Source organism: Zonotrichia leucophrys, chromosome 2 (assembly GCF_028769735.1).
Source record: "Zonotrichia leucophrys gambelii isolate GWCS_2022_RI chromosome 2, RI_Zleu_2.0, whole genome shotgun sequence".
Lineage (NCBI taxonomy): Eukaryota > Metazoa > Chordata > Aves > Passeriformes > Passerellidae > Zonotrichia > Zonotrichia leucophrys.
Genome location: NC_088171.1, coordinates 52,405,403 through 52,430,917, shown reverse-complemented (window position 1 = coordinate 52,430,917; position 25,515 = coordinate 52,405,403). Strand labels below are relative to the sequence as shown.

At 38.8% G+C, this 25,515-nt stretch overlaps 1 protein-coding gene across 9 annotated transcripts in view; it reads right to left on the bottom strand.

Annotated features, from left to right (window-relative positions):
• TPK1 (thiamin pyrophosphokinase 1) overlaps nt 1–25,515 on the bottom strand; it is a 305,721-nt gene that overhangs the window by 82,298 nt on the left and 197,908 nt on the right. For all 9 annotated transcript variants that reach the window (XM_064704990.1, XM_064704992.1, XM_064704993.1 and 6 more), the window contains one exon: nt 23,549–23,695. In XM_064704990.1, the coding sequence (XP_064561060.1) occupies nt 23,549–23,695 (147 nt within the window). The remainder of the gene's footprint in view (nt 1–23,548; nt 23,696–25,515) is intronic.

Below are 25,515 nucleotides of genomic sequence, written 5' to 3'. Positions count from 1 at the left end.
TGAGAGGCTGGAGAGCAGCCAAGGTAGAGTTTACCATAGGAATTTATTAAGATAAGTTTGCCCAAAATTTTAAAGTATTTTCTGCTTCATAGGTAAACAGAACATTGCTATTGTACTTCAAGAATTTCTTCTTCATTGCTGCCTTCATATCATCATGCAAAAACATTTCAAGACATTTCCAAAAATGCATAATCTCTTAACACTGCCATCTGCAGAGGCAGAAAGAAATGAACTGACTTTGTGAATGAAAGATTCTATGTTTCAGTGACTAGACTATGCAGTAAATACCAATTAACTATCCATTTGATCATGTTTAGTTTTCAGCATTTCTGCAAAAACCTCATTAATGACTTCTGCAAATTACTGACATGCAGTTGGTCTCAGTTTATGTGACTAGTATTGCATGTAGTTATGTAGCACAACTAACACCCAGCAGATTACAGACCAAATCTTCATTTCATTGCAAGGCAACATTCTACTATAAATTTAGATGGCTGAAAGATAGGGAGTTTCTTTTGTTACTTCCACAGATTTATCCAACAATCATAGATTTCAATCACTAGTGAAATATGCTGAAGAGGCTTCAGCTAACTTGAGGACAATGAGGAAATCAAAGCATCCTAGACCCTTACAGGGCATTTACATTCCTGCTTTTGGCAGCCCCTGCCTAGCCTAAACAAGAGTTGCTCATGGTTTTTGATTTAAAACCAAAATCTCCCTCCCTCAGAAAAGTCTCATAGGGATCCCTGCATAAACAAGAGAGTCAGCTGATACGTGGAAAAGCATTCAATCCCTTCCCACTTTCAGATTAGCTATTATTAACGAGAGGCTGAAAACAGGCACTCCAGGATGCTGCCTAAAGATCAGCTCCACAATGCCTGCCTGATGGGCAGAGCTCCCTGAGTCACTGGAAAATGAGAAATGCAAAACCCCAAACCTACTCTGAGAAACATGAATGACTATTCATCCTCATACTCAAATAAGATTATTGGTAATTGCCTCTGCATGCCATGAAACACGCTACTGCTGCTGCACCTTCTGCTTCCATGCACAGCATGGGCCTGCTCAGCTTTAATCCCTGGAGTAAATAACTCTTTTGACCCAGGGCCCGCATTCCTGACAAAGTCTCTTTCCATTGCCTGAAAAACAGCAGGTTTCATGAAACTGTAAGCAAAAGAAGCAAGCAAAATGTCAATCAGCAGCCTGAAAAGGTACTTGCTCTCAAGGCAATGCAACTTCTCTCACCAGCAGTCACGCGGTGACTGCCCACCTGCCACAACATTTTGTCTGTGCTCCAGTGCCCAGAAAGGCTGAGTAAAGGGGCCAACCTTTGTTCTATCAGCAAGCCATTTTACCAGCAGTCACAGGCATACCTAGGCTGGGGGATTTTATGGGAAAGCTGTACATGCAGACGGGAGGGCCTGATTCACACAGGAACTAAAAGCACCTGGAACCCCCTCTCAGGCGAACTCACTGACAGCCACATCACTAATTTTAAACACTAAACCCCCTTCACATCACTCTCTTGGGGTTCTTCAGGCACTGCCAGCTCTGACTGTGCCTGCCCAGCCCCTTGGGGCTGCTTCACTCTGCTTGTTGCCCACAACCTGGGGCCATCAGCACCTGATCCAGTGTCCCCAGGTCCCCACGGGCCTGCCCTGCTGGGCTCACACCCTGTCCTGTCCCCATTCCCATCCCCATGGAGGTGCCCACTTCTTGGGGCTGGGGAAGGGCTTGGGCTGCCAGGCCCTCCAGTCACCTCCTGGTGTCCAGGGAGCCTGAGCCCCTGCAACTTGGATGTCTGCTTTCATCCTACTCCTACGTGAAAAAGGCTCATGAAACTGGGACATACAAAGGGGGAAAATTGCAATTCAAACTTTTACATCTTCTTGAGTGAGATCTAATATTTCTAAAACAGAAGATAAGAATAATTTAAAAACTGAGACTCTCTTATAAGTTGAACAGAAATAAAGGTCACAAAAAATGATTTGTTTTCTCTACTAGACCAGTTATCAGTGACTAATGGATTATCTAATAGAATATTGCTATTTTATTGAAAAAGGACACCTCCCAAACCATCTTTTATTCATTCTTTGGCAGAAGTTGTTTCATTTTTCCTAATTTTTCAATATTAAAATGAAGGTCAAAAAGGACCATCTCTTGTCAGTTACAAAATTATTCAACCAAGTCCATTGCATTAATTACAGATTTTATATACTGCTTGAAATAAGAATGAAAGAGGAAAGCCAAATTAATGTGAAAGGTGCTTATCTGAAACTTAGATTTCTCTTGAAACTAAGAGAAATGCCTTAAGAAGCCACTCCAAGAAAATCAATTTACAAAATGCAATTGTTTCTTCCTACAGTGAAAAGTAACCAGTCAGCAGTATATTGGTATTTTATTGATGGGCACAGTAAAAGAACATATAAAAACATTTTCTGTAGAGTTGTTTACACATGTTTCTTCATGTGCTATTTCTTCAGTTGATATGAGTTCCACTTATACTTTCTAAAAATACTCTTTGTCTTGAGAGGTCTGCCTTGATTAAGACTTCCTTACTTTTATTCCGCAAAAGTTAGGAAACCACTTCACCATGCCACAACTTTTTCTTTTTTTTCCTCTCAAACCCCAGAATCAACTAACTTAAAAAGACATCCTTCCCCCAAACTCAAGTCCTTGGAACTATATCTGCAGGTGCCTCAGTTTTACTAATCAATGGAGATGCACTGGAATGCAGAAATTAGCTTTCAGGTCACCATGTACATACCTTCTCTCTTATGCACCACACATTTTAAACATCTGACAACAGTTTTGTTTTAGGACGGTTAATCATCCATGAGTATTTACTTATAAAAGCCTCTTTTCAAGGGAACCTAACTAGACCATAAAAATTTGCTTTAGGCAGAGACAAGTACAAAACAGAAGTTAATGCTTTTAGTTTGTTTCCAGAATAATAAAAACACATTTGAGCACTCCTAAGTCATTGACATCAGTGGATCCAATAAAAATTGCTTTTACTTTTAAACCAAGTTTTGTTAACCAGAGTCTAAAGATGCCTAACTGTTCTGATATTTATTTGAGGGCTATAATACTACAGAAAATGGTAAAGTCTGGCAGAAAAGGCTTTTCTTGAGAAGGGAGGGGATGTTATTACAAAAGATTCCTTTTTACAGACCTTGCAGGGAAGAGCTGTCACTGGGAAGAAGGTCTGTTGTAGGGTCAGGCTATCACAATGTTTTTCTGGCACATCAGTGAAGTCAGAATGGTGTTTTCAAGGGCACTCAGTGCCCACCTACTTCTCCTCTCACTAATATTGATGCCTGAGGTTTCGTCTTTTATATTTTTCAGATTCTGTTTTGCTTTAGTGTGTAAGTCTAGGCTTCATTTTAGGGGATAGTAAGCTCTCAATTCCTTCTCTAGCTGGGGACACAAGGACAAATGATCCAGATCTCAGCCCAAGAGTATAAACAACAGTGGACTGTAGAGAGAAAACAAGAAGGATGGGACTTCATGGGCTAAAGCTGAGGATGGACAACTAGCTCCAATGTGCTAATGGACCAAAACTTATAAAAATGTGAGACCCTGTGACTGGCTGTCCATTTTTGTGGTCACTTTGGGTTGTGCTGCTCAAGGTGGATCTACAGAGGCTTCTTAATAAATACCTACTTTATTCTTTAGCTCCATCTAGTCTCTGTTCTAGGTCAGCTTTCAGAAGGCATCAATATCACCAACACTAACATTCCCTTGAGTCCAGTGGGAGCTCAGGTGAATCTCACTGAACATTTTCTGAAAATGTTTTAATAATGACTTCAGAATATTGTTTAAAACTAGGAGTGTTCATCTTTCTAATGCCACATCATTGTCTGTCCTCCATGTATTTTTCTTTCTTATTTCAGATGTATTGACCAACTGTCTAAAACACTGGTTTCCTATTTTGTCCAATACAATTATGTGTAGACAGCTATAACAGTGATCTTTAGAATCAAACAGAATTTTTGTACTGTAATGTTATACATACAGGCTATTTACATAAAGGTATGATACACTAGCCTGCCTGCAAAACATTTTCCCCATTCATTTCTATCCCAGACTATCAAAATTCTATCCTATCTATATCCTATCAAAATTCCTTTAAGACCTTCTTTATATTCTTTAAAAATTAAGAAAATGCCACAATCAAAGTTGATTTGCTAGAAGCAGGTACTTTCAATATAGCATATTTATAAAGCATCCCTATGCACTGCTGGGAAATCCTACAGGGCATATATTCTATGCACAAGCACACAGGGAATACATGTTCCCACAGCTTTATCCTCTCTTTTTTCCCCTTAATTTCTTCTTTCTTTGTTTTTCCCACTATGTCTTTATTCTAAGCATATTTTTCTATTTGTCTGTAGAGTGAAACATATGAGTCAAACCATGCTAAGACTCTAGCCTACACAAATCCCTCTTACTCATAAATAAAAGAAACTATAGGGATGGTCTTGGACTAAGCCTCTAATCTGACCTCCCTGGAACTTGGAGAAAGCTCAGATCTAACTTGACCTTCCCTAACCAGGACCATATATATATATATATATATATGCAAGGAAACTCCATCACATTTTAGATGAGAGCTACATACAAAACGTATGAAATTTGGAAAAATATATCAAGAATGAAGCACATTGGAGACAAATATGCAAGTGACTTTAAAAATGTAGGGATTTTTCTTGTCTACTGAGAGCACTAGAAGTGCCAATAAGAATTGCTATGCTACAGCACATCAAGGCAATGTTTTTCAGCTTAGCACATAACATTTTGACAAGTCATTTAAGGCCTTAAACTTTAATGAATATGGAAGCAATAATAAAAATGCATGACATATACAGTGTATGTTTGCTGCCTAAGAGAATGTTTTTCTACCAGAATATGTTCTGCCTGCACCAGCTCAAAATGTGGCTGGTTATCTGCTGATGAACTCATCAATGCTCTTAAACTCAATGCTTTATTATAAAAGTCTATGTGGTTTTATTACTTGTGTACACAAACACACCCACATTTCCCACCCATCATAAATATAAATCAGGAGAGAAATAAGGAATCAAAATTCCTCCTCAGCCTTTCTCAACAACTGCAGTAATCTCATTTTCACCATTCAGTGCTCACACATACAGAAATGCAGATGCTTATTTCTAGCATTGCTATGATAGTAAGTTCAATCAGTTGAGGGGTCAGGAACAATGTTTGATAATTCAATGTTTGATAAAGGGTTCAGGTAGCCTTTTGAAAAATTAACTCCTGAAAATGAGGTCTTGTCCCCCTGCAAAGAGCTTCATTATTGTGGGCAGTACAATTACACAAGAGTTTTAGAGAAGTGTAAGATTTCTCATCTCTGTGGGCACCAAAGTTCAGAGAGTGCTAAATACTCTCCTTCCACTTTCCAATTAGCTTTCTCATAAACACATGCATTTCCCTGCTGATGCATAAAACATGTCTGTTAGTCTGAGCAATGCCTTAGATCCAAAGAGTGTCAAACATGGAATAACTAAATCTTCTAAAAATTCTAATGAAGTAACAGGCAGAGTACATAATTCTGAAGCTGCACATATATTTCTAGGATATATGTCTTTGGGATATTTCTGTTCTAAAGCCAATTTTATATTTCTTTTTTCTCTTAAAAACCACAGATATTTGTAGAAGACTCTGAGAGTGTTTTAGTTCTGTTACTTTACAAGATTACAAGAACAGACTCATCTTTGCATTTCCATCAAGATGAAAGCTAGATTTTAAAACACTTACTCAGTTTTTACCTAATCTGTCTTAATATCTTAAAATGGAAATACATTTTTTAAACATCAATCAATTCAGAGTAGCTTTCAAATACTTTCCAATAAATATCAATATACTGCTTTTTCTCTCCTATAACAATAAATGGCACATTTAGACACATTATCCCCAAATGACTTATAATAATATACTGTCCATCCATACATCCATTCATCCATCCATCCTGGAAGCATAACAGTTATAACACTATGATTAATAATAGCCCATTCAAAAATAATGTTCCATTTTTGGCAACATATTATGGGTCTATAATGAAACTAGGCTAAATGTTCTTTATTAGATAGCTTTCAATTTTTAGAACTATGCCATTTTCTCCAGGTACATAGGAGCCCACCTACACAGCAGAAAAAAAGGTCAGGAGTTTTGGAAGGGGAAAACACATGTAACTGTGATATATTTATAATCAAACACACACAGACCTACAATCTTTAATCCAAACTCTCCTCATTATGTATTACATGATATATCATGTTTATGTGATGATTAGTCACAGAAATCACATCAGTTCCTCAGATACAAAATTACTCCTGAGAAGTTCTGCCTTTTACTCTGCATTTCTTGAACACTCACTTATGACCAGGGCAATTCAATTGCAAGGAACACACTGGAAGCAATTCTGTTTATTTCCTTGGAATATTTCTTAGGATGAAGAAAAGAAATCACACTTATCATTTGCCCCTCAGTTACAGGTAATGAATATTAAGGCTCTAGCTAGTACCAATTATAGCCCATTTTGAAAATACTGGCATGCCTTCATGACCTTCTCTGCCCTTAGAAATGGAAGAGTTTGTTTATAGCTGATTTGGGAAACTCATTGCTTTGTGATGCAGAAACAGAACTCAGGTAAGAAAAATGCTCATCCTTCCAGTGTATGTCCCTCTGCTTTCCAACTCCTTTCCAATCTTTTTGTGGCTGTCTCCCCACCTGCCACACCACCCTGTACTTGTCATAGTGCCAGGGTTCTAGAGTAGTGTACTTGTGAATATTTGCACTGCTTTAACATAAAATCACTACCAAAACCCAAAGCAGCGAATCTCAAAGAATCATCCCCTTTGTCTCAAGTAAACCAAACAGAGAAAAATGTTGTCCCTGACATGAATAAATTCTGCCTGGGGAAGCAGTCAACCCAACAAGCAGAGTGAGTGAGTGCATGTGTGTAGACTTCCAACAGATACTTTCTGTGAACTTAGAGACCATTTCAATCTTCTTTTCAATCTACCATGCATCCAGAGGATGCTTATGAGCATCTCTAGAAATTTTCCCTAAATGATACAATAGGAAAACAAATGTTTCATATTTTTATCCCAGTAAATAATCACCATATCTTTACTCTGTTAGTTCTTCAAGTAATTAATTTCAGGCTCTCCTTTTACAGGCTGTCTAAAGTCCATAGCACTCTTCAGTCCATATATAATTTGCAAGATCTGCATTGCCTCTCTTCTTTTTGCATCTTTTCACCAATTTCACTCCTGCAGCACATTATGTACAAATGTTTTTGCTCCATTTGCAAAGTTGTTGCCTAACTTGGCTTAGATGACCTAACCAAAAACTTAAAAGCCTCCTCTGCCTTCTCCCTATAGAAGGACAGGCATTATTCTGATTTTCTCATAGTGTATTCCATTGCTTCTCTGTGCTGAATGCTATAATTCAATGCTTTATTTGACACATAATTTTTGAAGTGACCAAATTTCAGGAAAAAGAAAGATAAAGAAATGTATGGTAGTTCTACACAACTGTGGTGAATAAGCATCCAACTATGTATTTTTAAACTAATTTCAAGAAACTTGGCCTCCCTAAAAGTACAGGCCAGCAGCTCTTCCAAGAAATGAAAGAATCAGCTGCTCGCTTAGGGATTTATACATCTACATTTACAGATTAGTTTGGATAAGAGAGGGGAAAAATGTGCCTGTCCATCCAACCACCAAAGATTGTCTGGCTACATACTAACAGAGCTACAACTTCCTGCTATGCTTGAGTAAGCTGTGCTCATGACAGCTCATTGTGCTGGGACATGATATATGTATTTTGTAGACACCTCAGAGAATGAGAACAAATCTTGCTGTAAGCTCTATTATGTGATACCCCAGGATTTTCTTTTGCTCACTCGCCTATGAAAGACTGTGATAGCTATAGTCATTTTCCCTTCTGCATCTCTAACCTACACATCTCTAACACATTAAAAAAGGCAGGGGGGAAAAAAACATTCATCCTCTGATGTCTCCTGTGAACTGCTTCTCCTGATGACAATTGGAACTTGTAAAATTCTGATGAGATGAGAAATGTTTTATTGGATGGCACAGCGGTCATGCACAGGAGCAGAAAGATGTTAAAATGTAGAAGTTATTATTTATAATAATTGTCTGCCACACTTTGACTAAGTCTTTGTTTCTTCTTTTCCTGGATAAATTGTTCATTAGAAATAATCAGCTGTTATAACTGGCATATTTATATTTGGCCACTCTAAGCCATGGCATTTTCAGATTCAAGCATAAGGGGTATTTTTTCAGGCTTCTTAAGAAATGAGATTATTTATACAAATCCATCTCTTCACAATTTCTCCTAAGGAAGTTTAGGATGAGTTTTACTAATCCTAAATCAGAAAAGTGAGCTTCTCTGATTTTTCTGAAAGGATTAAGCACTTTCAGTAAAAATCTCCATCATCTCTAAAGGTCATTCTTAATAAAGTCACAAGGACCAAGGAGGAAATAGGTCCCAGTTGACAGGTCCCTGGAAATAGAAACCTGGAAAACTGGATTCAATTTTCAGTATGGTATTGACTCCCTGAGTGCCTGAGCAAATAATTTCCATTCCTCATGCCTTTGTCCCTCTCTCTCCCCCTCTGCAATATAGGAGTAATATACCCTGAGATGCAGCTAAAGAGTGTGACATGACATCTAGCCCAAGATTCAGCAAGAGAAGATCAGAGCCCATATGAAAAGCTAGGCATGTTATTATTTGTCATCTTATGGATTCTTCTAAAAATAACTATTTCCAACAAAGACTTTGTACATCAGTTACCCTTCACAATAAAAAATGTTGAGAATACACAGCCACACTAACCTGATTTTAGGTATACAGGCTGAAGGAAAGGATCATGGCATAACAGTTCTGTACAGTATAACACCATAGAGGCCACTATCAAGCACATCTAAATACTAAGCTGATTATCAGATTTACTTAATTTTCCCCCTCTCCAAGATTACTACAAAGGAGGCGTTATCAAAACAATCATCTTCAGGTAAGCTCTTGCTGACTCAACATTGGATTTTTATCCCTCAGATAGGAAAAAAAAAAAGTACAATTATAATACAGTGGTATTAAAATCACCCTGCATTTCCAGAGTTCCATGGAGAAATACTGCCAAACTTCAAGGAGAGACATTCTTGTTCTCACTCCCCCAGCTGAAAGTGAAGTTTGCATGGGAGCAACCAGAAGCAGACATTTGGCAGGCATGGCCTTCCATGGGGAGACACCAGCAGGGAGTCAGCTCCACTGAGCTGCAGGGGTTGACTCAGGCTGTTCCAGAAACACGAGCTCCTACTGCCTTTCCAGATGACAGATTTGAACATCATCATGCATGGGTTTCCAAGGGCTACACAAATGAGTGATTGCATTCACTTCATTATCTGCAGGCTGTGCCTTGGGCAGGGACACCTTTCACTAGACCAGGCTGCTCAAAGTTCCATCCAGCCTGGCCTTGGACGCTTCCAGGGATGGGCCACCACAGCTTCTCTGCCTTTTAACTTTAGACTGCAGTAAATAATTAAAACTGCTTCACTTTCTCAGATGATTTAGAATAAAAAAGAAGATTTAGTATTTTATCTCCTTAAGAGTTTTTGAGGATTGTTTGACAGTTCAGTGGGCTTTAATACTAGAAATAATTAAAAATTCCAACACTATTGCTAGAAAACTTGTTTTCTAAAACAATAGCTTCATAATACCTTTCCCCTAAGGAGACACAGAATGCATTTAGTACACTAATCTGGAACTAGGTTTAAGTACAAAAGATAATTTAAAAACAAGAGATGTTCATGAAGAGCATTACTATTGATAAACTGGAAATTAGATGTTGCCCTGATATATCTGCAATTTCACTGTGTGCTTGAGAACAGAAAAGGAGATCCAGAAATCAGACAGATGAAAGACCAAGAAATGACACAAGCATTACTAATTCAGTTATATCATTAGGCTCACAGAAAATTGATAAAATATGTGTAATAGGAATGATGAGCTACTCCCTTTATCTGCACAGGTTCTGAAATGCATCTCTTTTGTGGCATATGTCATCTGGCACACCAGAATGGTTGGATTTTTTTATGACAACTCAGGCTGCTGCTCAAGAGTAGTTCTGCCTCTGGCCATCCATCTCACTCAACAGGAATATACCAGACTCTCCACATTTCTCAAGGACTTCAAGAACCATTAAGCATGGGTGGGTTAAGGCTGCATGTGGTAGCTTACACACCTACAACATATGGAAATAACTCCCACAAAATCCTGAATGGACAGGACGGTCTATGACTTTATGCAGAGACATACTGGCCCCTCAGAGACCTACTGGGTCTTCTCTTGGTGTTCCTCTAATTGCCTTAAAGCTTCAGTCAATACCCTGGGTAGAGTTAATATCTTATCAGTTTTATTCTCAGTTCCCAGGTTCCTCTAACATAAAGGAAACAGGCAGCTCTTTCTTAAAAAATCACTAAGCCTGCAGCTAATGAGACTGTCTGCCTGTGGCATCATTGCCACAGAAGACTAATTCCAGATCTTCAGCTGCTCTTGCTTCACTCTGAAGGGTGTCCTCCAGTTGAGGAAAAACTGCTGATGGTTAACAAAAGAAGAAAAATACACCTTTTCTTTTTTTCTTTTTTTTTTTTTTTTTTTCACCAGAGAGTCTTCCTCTTTTCCCTGTCCTAAAAGAAAAGTGATATCTGAGAAAGAACTGAATAGTGTGCCCCCATTATTGAGAGATATACCCATACTGCAATGCAGCTTTTAAATGCTTGCATCTAAAAACCCTTAAGGGATGAGGTAGGAAAACCTCAGACTCATAACACAAGGGTACATTTCATTGCCAACACTGTGGTTTGTAGAAGAGAATTCTGCAAGATAATTATTCTTCAATCTGATAATTTGTTCTTTCACCAGAATAAAAGGATGCCCCTCTGGGTGCAGCTCCTTCTTTTCCCTCAGGTACCTCATATTGCTGAAATTGAAGGCCATAATTCAATTAACAAAGGATGGGAACTCTTAATGAAAATTACCCACTCAGAAACAGATGTTGATGGCACAGAAATGCTGATACTCCCCACGAAGCACCACTGGCTGTCATGTGGATGGGAAAAGGCAGAGACATCTGAACTTGGAATTACATACCAGATGAGGTAACTATACTTACATCTGCAGACCACTGTCCAAAGAAGTGCATAAGCACAGATTAGATTATCTTCATCTGCTTTGCCATTTACATTTATTTATTTGTTTTATTTATTTATTTATTACATTTATTCTGTACAGGTAACATCACTAGCCAAAAGGTATACGATTTCACAGTAGTGCATTCTCCCTGACTGCTAAACCACCTTTGGATACCTGATTTCTTATGGCATACATGAAAGCAATGCCTAGATTTCAGAATTTTTAGGGTTGGAAGGGACCTCTGGGGATCATCTAGTCCAATACTCCTGCAAAGGCAGGGTCACCTAGAGCAGGTTACACAGGAATGCATCCAGGAGGGTTTTGAATGCCTTCACAGAGGGAGACTTCACAACCTCCCTGAGCAGCCTGTACAGTGCTCTGCCAATATCAATGCAGAGTTCTTCATCATGTTGACGTGCAATTCCTTGTGTTTTAGTTTATGGCCATTGCTCCTCATCCAGTCACTGGGCACTACTGAAAAGAGTCTGGCAGCATCCTATTGGCATCTGCTTTTGAAATATTTATAGGCACTAACAAGATCATCTCTCAGTCTTTCCTCTAAACAAGCACAGCTCTCACAGCATAAGAGAGATGCTCCAGACTCCAGATCATCTTTGTGGCCTCCATTGGACATTCAGTAGCAACTTCTCCAGACACAGCACTCCAGATGTGGCCTCACCAGGGCTGAGTAAAAGCGCAGGACAGGATCACCTGCCTTGACCTGCTGGCCACACTCTTCCCAATGCACTCCAGGATACCATTGCCCCTCCTGGCCACAAGGGCACTGCTGGCTCAGTTTGTTACCCACAATTTATTACCACCAAGACTCCCAGGCCTTTCTCTGCAGAGCTACTCTTGAGGATTTCAGCTCCCAACCTCTGCTGATACTTGGCTTATTCCTCCCCAGGTTTGGCATCCTATACTTGCCCTTGTTAGCTCTTTCTCCACCCAGCGCTTTAGCCTAGCAGGATCCCACTGAGTGGCAGCCCAGACTTCAGGTGCCCCCAGTTTCACACCAAGAGCAAACTTGCTGAGGGTACATTCTATCCCATCATCCAGGTCTCTGATAAACAAGTTCAAAAAGACTGGACTCAGCAGATTTCTGACCACAACCCTCCAGCTGACCACAACCCTCTGAGCTCTGAGACTCAGCCAGTTCTTGGTCCCCTCCACTGTCCATCCATCCATCCATCCATCCATCCATCCATCCATCCATCCATCCATCCATCCATCCATCCATCCATCCCACACTTCCTACAATTACCTGTGATGATGGTGGGGAGACAGTGTATATGCAGCTAGAGTAAATAAAAGGCCAAAGGAAGCTACATCTATGAAGAAGTCTCCATGGGAGGGGCTGGAACTCGTGCTCACTGGTTGCAAACCAGCACTGCTGAAAAGCTGATCACAGAACCAGTATGGCTCATGTGACTCAAGGTTCAAATGTCACTTAATTAATGTCACTTTCAGGCTTCATGTTTAAAAAGCATCAAATTAAGGACAGTTGGAAACACAATGCCTACATATTAACAACTTTAGAAAGTTTTGTGTTCACTTTAGGTGTGAATAGAGACGAGGATGTAAAACCAGCATAGTGAGCTCTGATTCTGCCACCCTCTTCCACAGTTTTCCCTTTTGTAAACCTGCTGTGCAATCTCACCCAAAGAATGACTAGGGACTTTTCCTTCTAATTTCACAGAGTCATAGAATCCCACAGGCAGGGATGCCATTCATTCCACCAGGTTGCCCAGAGCCCTGTCCAGCTTGACCTGGAATACTTCCAGGGACATCCATAACTTCTCTGGGCAACCTGCTCCAGTATCTCACCAGCCTTGCGACAAAGAATTTCTTTCTAATAGGAAAGAGAGGAATTTCCTTTCCTCTCTTTCAGCCTAAAACCACTGCATCTTCTCCTGTCATTATCTACCCATGTAAAGAGTCCCTCTTGCTCCTTTTTATGATCCCCTGTAAAATACTGGAAGGGTGCTCCAAGGTTTTTCTGAAGCCTTCTGTTCTCCAGGCTGAATGACTGCACTCCATCAGCCTGTCTTCGCAGAAGAAGTGTTCCAGCCCTCTGATCATCTTCGTGGCCTCTTCTGGACTCACTCCAGCAGGTCCATGTTGGGACCCCAGAGCTGATGCAGCCCTGCAGGTGGGCTCTCACCAGAGAGGAGCAGAGGGGCAGAATCCCCTCCCTCTCCCCTCTGCCCATGCTGCTTTGGAGGCAGCCCAGGGCACGTTTGTGTCTCTGGGCTGTGAGTGCCCAAGGCTGGGTCATGTCCAGCCTCTCATCCAGCAGCACCCCCAGGGCCTTCTCCCCAGGGCTGCTCTCAGTAATTTCTTCTTCCAGCCTCTACTTATGACTGGGACAGGTGCACTTGGACTTGTTAAACATTATGAGGAAGACTGTGGGGCCCACTTCTCAAGTTTGTCCAGCTCCCTCTGAATGACATAATTTCTGATGGAAATTTATCCATCACTGGTTTAAAGGAATTTACTCTTTTTCTAACTTTGGGCTTGAGCTTAACCAGTCCTGGTTTATCTCCCTGGCATTTACTCAGTACATTCAGAGACAGCAACCATTTCTCCTTTCAGCATTTTCTTCTGTGAGGTTACATGAGAAACTACAACACTTTTGTTACCTTTGTAAGGTAACAAAAACATAAAAAGAGATCAGAGTGGACAGAGCCACTATTTCTTGATGTGGCCACAGCCTCCTTCTGTATCAGGAGATTCCAAATTCTTCTCAACAGATACTTGTACAATGGTTCCAACACACTGCTCAGTCTACTTGTGTCTCTGCAAGTGTCCCAGAATCACTTGGGGGTGCAGGCTTCCCATCGGGTTTTGAACACTGTCAGGGACAGAGATTCTCTGGGTAACCTAGTCCTGTGTGCAATTTGTAATTATCTTCAGAGTAGAAACTTTTCCTTATAGTTACCCTGAATCTCAGTTTAGGGCCACTGTCTGTCATTCTTCGGCTGTGCATCTCAGGAATAAACCTAGCTTCATTCATTTTCTTGAAACCTCTTTCACAGATCCTGGAAGATTGCTTCAAGACTCCTTTTCTTCATTTTAACAGAAACATATTCACTCCAAATCCCTTAATTTTAGGATTAAGAGTAGGAAGCCTGTGCAGTGCCCTGAAGGTCATTGGCCCAGCTGCAGTGCATACAAGTATTTTTGACTGGAGTTGTCATGAGACTGACAGACACATTACAGCCTTAAAAGACAATGAGGAATTCAATCCCTGATCCCCATCTGCTCTTGGCATGTTCTGCTAGAGCAGAGAGAGTCCTGAAGTAATGTAATCAGTTGTTATCAACATGAAGAAAATTCGGATTGCCAAGTCAATCACTTCCCATGGCAAAGCTGAATAGTTCTACCTAAATCTTGTTTATCAGTGTAGTACAGCGTTTTCCCTAGAACCTCTGATATTACCAAACATTATCATTCTTCTGCCCTAACCCTTTTTTAATATTAAGAGTAAATGTTGAAAATCCATACTGTTGACACCACTGCCCTGGCAGATGCAGAATTAACAGTGATACTGTAAGGGATTGCATAAACCTAAGCCATTTCACAAAGGGATTGAATTGAAGAGATAACACATTTTCAAATATAACTGAGGCCAGAATACAGATGCTCACATTCTACAACTTTAACTACTACCAGCACTCAGATGTGAACAGAAAAGACCATTATTAAATTTACCTCTAAAGGATTCTATAAGCCCTTCAGGTCAACAATTAAGTGTTCAGCATTTAAATTTTTTTGATTTTGTAGTAGAAAATAATTTATCACTTACTATCACGTCAATTTTGACTGTTATTCACATTCAGGATAGGAACAATAATATTGATTTTCCCTGTTATATTTTTGATTGTATGAAATAAAAAAAATTCCATTAATTTTCTTTCCAGATAAGGTTCTGTCACAGATTAATCTTCTGATACTTGTTAGTTTCCTTGCAGAACTTTCTATAACTCAGGCAGGAAGTGAAAAAAATTGCATGCCCCTAAACTATCACCTAAATGCACTTAATACTCAGAGGAAAGTTGCTACTGCAGCACTCTGGTGAAATTCACTACAAGCAAATTCACTACAAGTGACATTCATGACAAGTAAGGTGCCTTCAGAAAGACTCTGTCACTTAGTGGGTAGAACAGAATTCCAGGACTTGAGAAATTTGTGCTAGCACAATAAAGCTGAACAAAGAGTTAAGCAGTGATTTCAGAGTGATGCAAAGGCACACTGCAGCAGGTATCACCCCAGCAGATTCCAGTACTAAAGATGGGGCTGCTTTGGTCATTGGAACAATGAAAAAAAAGATGAAACATTGTGAGACTCAAGAGGAATATGATTCTATGATTCTAATAATAGATGAAGCCAGAGTGACTGGGCATTGATGAATTAATGCTTCATAGCACACAATTATGACTGTTGAGAGGAGATAAATCCTGGGAAAAATCTTCAGGGTAGCAGTGGCTGCTTAAGTTAAAGATAGAACAGTTTAGACAAAACTGAACTAAAAAATTAAGATAAGATGATGTGCTGAGAAAAGACAGCTGATAGGATTCAAGGAAAATCCAGAGGGAGAAGAAAGGGAAAGTGGAAGAAACAAGATTAGATAAAGAAAGTAAGATCTTGCAGTATGATGACTACTTAGTAAGGAGGATGGCATCTGATAAGGCAAGGCACAGAAAGTGTTAATAATTATTCCTCTGAGTTCTCTTACTTCTTCATGTTTAATGGTTGACCTTGAAATTCAAAATATTTCATTACTCCTCCCAGGTGTTAGATGACAGACAAATAATTTAAATCATAATCATAAAAATACTACAAAATTGATCTGCAAAGTACCAGTTTATGACACCTTCATACAGACAAGCATTTGCATAATGTTCCTTTTTCAAAGTATAAAAATATGGTACCTTGTAGAAATAGAAAGCTTATTGAATTATGAACAAAATATTTAAATCTTTTGGTCAAATTTGGAATCCATATTAACAGTCTTTTGAAGTGCTTTTGCCTTTTTTTCTCTTTTCTTTTTGGGCCAAAAAAATCTATTCACAAAAAGCTTAGAAATTCTGTAGCTTGCTGAAAAAAATCCCCAAATAGGAGTAAAGTCCTACCTGGGAAAAAACCCAAACAAAACTGGAAAAAACACACACACACACACACACACACACACACACACACACACACATTCTCCAGCTTTGTTCCATTCAGGTACAGAATAAAGATAAGTGAAAATACTGCTGTGGTCTTTCTCAGCTTATCAATATTGTCACAACAGGATAAAGTTTTACCAGCTTCCTACTGATCTCAGCTTATATATCAGCTCCTATCCATAAGCAAATGGCAAAGATAAACATTTTGTATTTTACTGCTGACCATTTAATGGAAAGCAGAAGAATTGTTTTGTAGTACACAAAATTATTAATACCACATTGCACACAAAAGCCCAAAGTATCAGGCCACTGCAAAAAGAAGTTGTTAAAGGACAGGATGAAAAGAAGGATTAAGATTTTGAAGGAAAGAAAAGTAATTGACAATTTTGGGGGAAAAAACTCCAGCAAAACAGCTCTAAGATAATCAGCTTTGTAGCAAAAACTTCTTGTGGTTTCCATAAACCAACAAAACAGGTATTATCATATTGACAAGATCATATCACAGCAGCTAGGGGCAACAACAGAGAGCAGGAATCTCATTGGAAGAGTTTTATTTAGGGCCAAGGTTCTCCTCGATGATCATCCATCAGCAGCTGCAGTAACTAATTAAAAATCTGGGCAAATATTGAAAAAAGTTGCAAGCAGAACTGTTGACACTTACCAAGTGCAAACTATTGATTGAGAACCACACTGGATGATTTCAGAATTTAGAAACACCTAAGTAATCCAATTAGACTCCTTACCTCCTTACATCATCTCCTCTTGCACACACCATTAAGATGTGGATTCAAAACCAGCTGTGTGATTGTCATATCCTGCTACAGAATATTACTTGTTTCTTAACAATTATGAACAGATGAACATTTCATTTAATAAATACTATTTTTTTCACTTAGTAATGATGGTTTGGTACTTTCCTTTCCTCTCTGAATGATAGGTACTTTATTAAACTGATTACCTGCAAGCTAACAAATTGACTTATGATTTTTTTGTTTTCAGTTTGTCTTCCTTATAAAGAAGAAATGGATAACTATTAGATGTCATCCATAAAGTTGATGCAGGTTGCACTTTAAACTGATGTTAAATAAACTGTTTAAAAGGATTTGATTATTTCAAAAGCTAATTATTATGTCTAAGGTTCTATATAATCTTGGTATACTTCATACTACACATCTGCTGATGTTGGAATAGAACAAAGTTACAAAGAATGTAGCTGTTAAAAGAAAATTTGCCTAGGAGTTTCCTTTTGTAGCAGTGAGAAGAAAGATAGCAAGTCAATATTTTCCAGGTCAGAATGTTATTGACAAATAGGAATTAATTTTGGATCACTGATATTCAGTGAATAAACAGAGAAATCTTGTGCAAACTCATGAAGCAACACCACTTCAAACCATGAATTACCATGAAATAAACCTAAGTCCTTCAGACCTGTGGCCTTTTTTAGGTCACATTTACATAGGCCCACTACATTTCCAGAGGAAAAGAATTAATTGGTCCAGCTGGATTTTCCCAGGAAAGAATAAAAAACCAGGCTAATTTAAGTCTTATTTTAAGAACAGAAGCTGAGCAATAACCAAGTCCTCAAAGTTTCTTACCAAAGAAGGAAACTAAGGCAGCCAAACTACCAACATAGATTCTTTTTTTTTTTCCCTGAGAAGCCACTTCAATATAATACTAAACCTCTGGAAGCAAAATCCCATTTCTGCAAGGTTTTCTGTGAAGGACTCAGGCACTCACACTCCCAAAGAAAGGCTGGATTACAACTTTTCCTCAGCTAATATTTTTGACATTGCAGAGTCTCTGTCCAGCTGAATGGCTGGCTTTCTCATAGAAAAAGTCACAAAAAGAGGTATTTATCAAAGAACAATGAGTTGTATATTTGTGAATTTCACAAGGAGCTTGAGGCACAGAGACTGACTGCTTTGTCAAGTAGATTGAGTTCCAATAGTGTTCTTTGAGAGAAGATATCAAACAGGGGAGAGAGCCTTTCAGGACAATAAACACTGTAAGTACTAAATGCATGTTTAAATATTAGATATATGTTTAAATGCCCTCCTTTACAACCACAATCTTTTTGAAACTGAATTTACCCATCAAAAATACATGCCTAGGAAAAGGAGACATTAAATTTCTAGATCCCAAAATTATCCCCCATAGGAGACACATTCATCAGGGATTTTCTCCACTGAGTGCAAGCCAGATCTGCTTCTTACACACGAGGCACTACTGAACTGATTGGATAACTCATTCTTGAGGTTCCTGCAAATTTCAAGTACTGGCTGCCAGAGAAAACTCACAAGCTGAAGGTATATACCCTGAACTTCCCATTAAACTTTACAAGCATGGACACAAACCAAATCAAATCACATTGGCACAGAGAATTGCAGCAACAAACCCCAGCAAAGCTTCTGGTCTTTGTACCTTCTGTCACATCTGCTGCAGCGTCTCCATCTAGGAGCACATCTTCATGCCAAGCCACTCTGTCTGCACCTGCACATCACTTCAGGTATCAGCTCTGGAACTCAAGCCAACCAGCACAGCAGTGCTCACGGGCATGTGGCTGCTCTCTCTTGGCCCCGTGACAAGGTGGTCCCTTCCAAATGTTTGGGAAGCAGCTCCTGGCCTGTGCTAAACCTGAGCCATGCCCAGATGCCATCTGTGAGAAGGATGGCTGGCTCCCACTGAAACTGTGCTCGAGACCAGGCTCACTAATTATCTGCACTGCCTCCTCTGTGGCAATATTCATGTTAATTAAGGGCCTTGCTAATACTGTTGTTACTCTTACCATGATACTGTGTTCCACCCAGTACAGGGCAGAGGGTGCTAATGGCATTTTGTAAATAACCAAAGGACTCTCACAGTACCCATTCAGAGAAGGACATGGTTTTTATCCAATTTACAGTCTGGGATCAAAAAACTACCCAATATACTTCTCTTCAAGGAAATGATAGTAAGGAGCCAAGAATAAGGGATGGAATTCCTGATTCTTATTGCTCACATTTAGCTGCTGGGCCACTGCCTATGATGTTAAATTATTCATCGTTTCTCACAGGGAAGGCAGGCACGCACTCAAAAGAGAAGCCGGGTGCAAGAAAAAGGGTTATCAAAGTATTCACACACTCTTTCCAAAGAGTTAGTTAACTGACAAAAATATGCTGCTGTAATGCATTTTCAGGTGTAGGCAGCAATTCTCCTCTACATCCTAGGGCTGGAATCCTGTGTGGGGAAAACTGAACTGCTCAGTATATGTAAAAGACAGGCCTCATTAACTCTTGGACATCTTCTCATTTCTTGGTCATAAATCCTATTACCTTGTATTACAAACTGCCATAAAACTCACAGATAAAAGATAATTTATGCTCAGTGTACAGAAGCTAATGTGTCTGTACTCCTGAAAAGCACACAACCAGAAAATGAGAAAGTATGTATGTGAAACCTTAAGCCATTCATATTGAGCATGGCTAGCATGATAAACATGACTCTAAGGGAATTATGCTTTTCAGCCAGGGTATAGTCTAATGGTAATTGATATTACCAAATTTCTAACATAAAATGTATGAAGTCTTGCATAAAATATCCTGCTTAAAAAGACTGATTACTCCTTATTAAAAATTCAAGCTTTCCTCCCTCCCCCACTACAGAATGAAATATGACATCTATTCAGTACACAGGTACATTTTTTTCTTTTTTATTTTTTTTCAAACTTCAAACATCAGATAAGGAAATGCTTCATAACAAGCATCACATCCTAGAATTCTTACAAAGTTTCCCTGTTTTTGACTCTTATTCTAATTAGTATTGCATGGCACACAAAAAATAACAGCCCTTGGAGTTGGCAGAATCAAAGGCAGCTCAATCTTTTATTTGCTTTTTCTCTGAAGCAATTTAAATTCCTCAGACTTTGGCACTGATTTTAACTGTATTGGTTATCTGCTCAAAGGAATATTTTGCTTTAGTGAAGACTGAGCAAATGTGCTCATTTAGGCTGCTTGTCATTAGTTTTCCTTTCCCACTCAGACAAAAGAAAATCTTTCACTGTCAATTTATAAATTCTGTAGCTACAAACTATGTTCTCATTGTGTGGGCCCTTCCATAGGTGCAACTCATTTCATGCCTGCTTTCTTTTCTTCAATATTTTATTAGTGGTTTGACATATATTGGAATTAATTTATCTAAATGTACATACTTACAGTCTATATATCTACATTTCAGCCTCCCACCCAGTTTCTCCATAGAGAATATGTAGCCAGGTATTTATGGGATGTAATTATTCCCATCTTTTTCCTCTTTTCCTTACAGGAGCTTATCCTTAAAGTCAGAAATGAACATAAGAGAGTTTACTTCCTTGTGGTTTTCTTCACTTTCCATGAAAAAACATTTTAATCTATATATTTCAAAAACTTGCACTGTCTGTCTATTTCCCAAGAAATGCCTCAATACTCAAAGATCTAATTACCTGGATAATGCACTTGGATTCAGCACTTGGATAATGCTATTGGCTGATGATAAAAGGCATTTTTTACCTGGTCCACCTTGCCTGGTAATCTGCACTGGATCCCAAATCAGGCACTGTCCTTGCTGTCTTCCTCTTCCAACCCTGAAGACTTTTAGCAAGCCTATAATATTTCCTGCAACACCGTGCACCCTTTACAAGTGTGTTAAGTATTTATGTATTTCTTCTACCATAACCTTCTATACCAACATTGTAACAATGTGAAATCTCTCTCTTTCAAACAATTAATAGATTTTTGATGGCCTTAGGTATCTAGTCCCACCATCCTCCTCTTAGTTTCTGCACTGGTAACAATAAATTCAGCAGCTTGACTTGTTACTCCCCTTGTCATCCTTCCTAGGGCTCCTAAGGAATTACCAGTCTGTGTACTGTATCCAGATACTTTAGACTCTGCCTAGGTACACATGACGGAGAACCACTCTCCTGCTACAATGAACCAAAGGCTAACATTACTTGCAAACAAAACCATAATTATGCTTTGCTCATATATTTTATCCAAAGAATCCAATAAAGATCAGGTTCTTCTTCCCAAGATAGAGAGTTTCTCTTCTATATTTATAGAAATGTTTCCACTCTACATTCATAGAAAAAGCAACATGCTCTCAACTTCATAATTTGCATCAGCATTTGAATCTCAAAACCTTGCTTCATTTAGTGCACAGTTTCCAGACTTGCATTTTGAACAGTCAGTGGGTCTCCCACTGTGTTAAGCTCCCTCCTACCTTGATTTTAAATTACAAAGTGAAGAGAGGGAAAAGAGAGAATGTCATGATTGTGGCTGTTTGGAAGAGAAAAATATCAAGCTGAACTCCATTAAAAAAACCTCAAAAAACCCAACCCCCCTCCCAAAAAAAACCCAAAAAACAAAAACAAATCAACCAAAAACAAGAGTACTTCCAAACTTAGGATCCTTGTTTCGCTCAGTTTATAAACTACTCACTTTTTAAAAGAAAAACAACTATCAGCTATGCAGGATTAATGTTATTATCTTCTATTATCCACACCAGTTGACTGAAAATGCCAACAGAGACAAGTTTAAACCAACATTGAAAAAGCAATTTTGTGTCAACATCAGCACTAAGATTGTTTAAATGGCCTGCCCCTATACCTGCCCCTTTTATTTCTGTAAGCTAGAAACAGCCTGAAGTTTCCTGCGGAACTTTGCCCATCTACAAAAAAAATATTAAAAGCTTTTTGTATGGCATTATTAAAAATAGAACAAAGAAGTTTGCAGAAAACAAAACAATTAGTAACCTCCCATTTCTATTTTAAATGCACAGATCTTGTTGCTTTTTTTCAAGTTGTAAAGGCTTTAATTATTCATGGAAGACTCATGAAAGCAACCTTAGGCATTGCATTTTAAAGCCGCTTATGGAAAAGATGAAGGAAAATAATTATAAATCTTTCCAGTCTTAGCAAGAGTTTTGTAAGTTAAACTGGAAATTGTCCATTTTATTTCAGCTCTTCAACATGTTCTGAAAAATACCCTAAAAGAAATTTACAGTTGTCAGCAAAGTACTGCACTCACAGATCAATTACAAGCAAGTTACTCCTGACTTTCAGATTTTAACCACAGTTACCCTTTATTTCCCTTTCCCCCTCACTCTACTGCCTCCATCTATTTAGTTGTGCAACTAATGATCAGAGTAATTCCTCATCATACTGGCAAAAGAGCTCCTGTGCCTACTACATTTCCTGCAGACACAGTGCTTCAAACTGTTAATAGAGCACCTGCCCCTGTGGCTTTAAATCTATGATCTCATAGAACTTCATTAATGCTTTTCCCAAATTACACTGAAGCACACCTTCGAAGTGCAAGGTTGTGTCAAATTTACCTATGAATGTTATTTATTTTAACAGAATAAGCTTTCCAAGACAAACTGGGAAAGTTAGGTAAGCTTTTAGAAACCTTGCCAAGAGGAACACATATTTTCAAAAAAATAAATGAATCACTGTTAGAGAACAGTGTTTGATGTTTAGATTTGCCTTTAATTTAAATCTCAGAAGCAGAAGATCAGCAAGATATTTTGTGTGTGTTGTTTCATGAATCAATAAATGCAATAACAGATCTGAAAATCCACAGAAATAACACATCTTAAATAAATTCCCTCGTTGATGCTAGATGGATTCCCATCATAATGAACTGTGCCACTCAGACTGCATGGGAGCTCTGCCTGACGTGCATAGCAGGAACTCCCTCACAAATCCTCTCACATCTTTTCTTTGCTCCTCTTTTTGAAGACATCTGTATTGCTACTCAACATGCAAAAGGGGTGTGTGCTAAATTTAGACTTACCAGAATCTAATTTAAAAGATTAATTTTTATCCCCATTTATAATCAATATTCTATATTTACCCAATTATGTTTTCATACTTTCCGGTTTTCTTGTTTCTCCCCTTTTAAGCAAGTTTATCATGAACAAATAAAACATAATCTTTCCAAAGGAGGAATTCAGAGCCCATCATTTGCTGTCCACTTGCCTGCAATGTATTTTATATTTCAGCTCTGACCCTGCAGAACGCAGCTGATAAAGCGAGCATTTAACATAGAAGACCTATGGTGTCAGTGTGGGTGGAAGGTCAGTTTTATTACAAAGTAACTTTTCACAACACTTACAGGTTGAAGCAGGTAAATCAGCGAGCACTCCTGGATAACTATCACTGGAGAAGGAGTGATATTTGTTGCATGAAAAAGCGTTTCCACTGATGCCATTGTTTGGTCAAAGCGCCCTCCAAGTCCACCCAGAGCCACAATCACATCGACCTAAAAGACAGAACAAAAAGACTCACCAAGAAAAGTCTCAGAAATGGTCTTTGGATGCTGAAAATCCACAATAAAATCAGTCTGAGGGAAAAAAAAAAACCCAACAAAAAACCCCTAAACTATTGACTATAGAAAAGCAAATGTCAAATACAATTATTTACTCCCATTACTGATAAATACCATTACGTGATTTTTAAGCTGAGTATTAAAGCATCATAAATCCATGGCCAACATGTGGCACTTTTAAAAAGGACATAAACATTCTCCCTAAAAAACAAGCCAGTCTTTGAAGGTACTAACCTGCCTGTCAAGAATATATAGAATCTAGGATATATCATTCCACACAGAAGCTCCTTGGGTAACTGTGGCATATCTGAGCCACAGAATCCCCAGTTCTTTGCATAATTCCATTATTATACTCACAGTTCACAGAGCAAATAAAAGAAATATCAGGTTAGGCCATTATGTGTCATTCTCATTCCTGCCATAGCATTTCAATGCACAAGCAGTACCTCTCAAAGGCTGGCCCTGCTCAAGATTAAAAGTAGCACCGTATAGAAAGTTGTGTCCCAAGTGACTAGGACATCACCTCCCAGCTGTCAGGGACAGACAGCCTCAGGAGCACTCTCCAGTCCCAGTCACACCGAAAACCCCTCTGACTGCTTGCAATATGCCATGGAGTTGGACTGCTCCTGCTCAATTCTCTCACACAGGTGTTCCAGACTCTGAACACTTCATTTCCTATAAGCAGAAAAGTAGTATTCAAAAGGCTTGGTTAAGAGTTTTTAGGTGCTTAAATAAAAGGTCACTGAGTGCAAAGTATTATTATTATTATCACTTTCATAATGTAGATCAGTTATGCTCAGTAATTGTATTTTAAAAAGCTAATGCTAAGTCATATCTAGGGCCCTGAGACATTGCAGCTGTGGAGTCTTTAGAAGCTGCTTTGACAATAGCCATCTGGTTAAGTTTTCAACTTTATAGAGCTTAAGTCTATGGTTTCCATGATTAAATGAAATTTTACTCAACCCAAGAGCCACATAATGGTGCTCTGTGTATCTGGAATGATGTATTAATAGCATCAGCTTCTATTTTTATTACCAGGTCTAGGGCTTTATGATTCTGTTGAATATTGTTTTGCATGAAAATTAAAGTCTTGAAGAGATATACCATCTTTCTCATCACCACCTGGAAAATTCTTCAGAGGCCAGAGTGGATCAATATAACACATTACACTAGCAGCAAACCCTGAAACAAAAAAAACCCTATCCTTGTACTGCTGACAGCATGTATTTTCTGTGCAGATTATGGATCACACAGACCAAATGTGCACCCAAGAGAATAGGGATGGTAAGAAAACCTACTCTTAAACAGAAGACAAAATAGCAAAAGGTAAAAAGCATGTGTTTCCATCTAAGCCATAATACCATAATATATTTTCCCTTTTATTGATTCCACTTTAGAAACAAACTGCTTTTGTTCAGCTGGTGATGACTGTGAGTTAAAAGGGTGGATTGATTCTCTGAAAATAATACTACTAATATGACCCACCAACACCCATCAGCTCCCTACCAGACAGCCAGCAGTAAAATGCTCCTCTCCTTCCCCAAGAGAGGCCATGGAGAAAATCAGATTTACTAACCTGGAACCACAGTGAACTTAAGGTGGCTTGACAAAGGATCAGCATCCACATGTATGTTGTTTTTCTACTAAGCAATGGGACTGAAGCCCAAATATTAGCCTAGATTAGTCTTCAAGAAACCAAGCAAATACTGTAATAGTTTCTTGGTATATATATGCCTCACCATACATGAACAAGT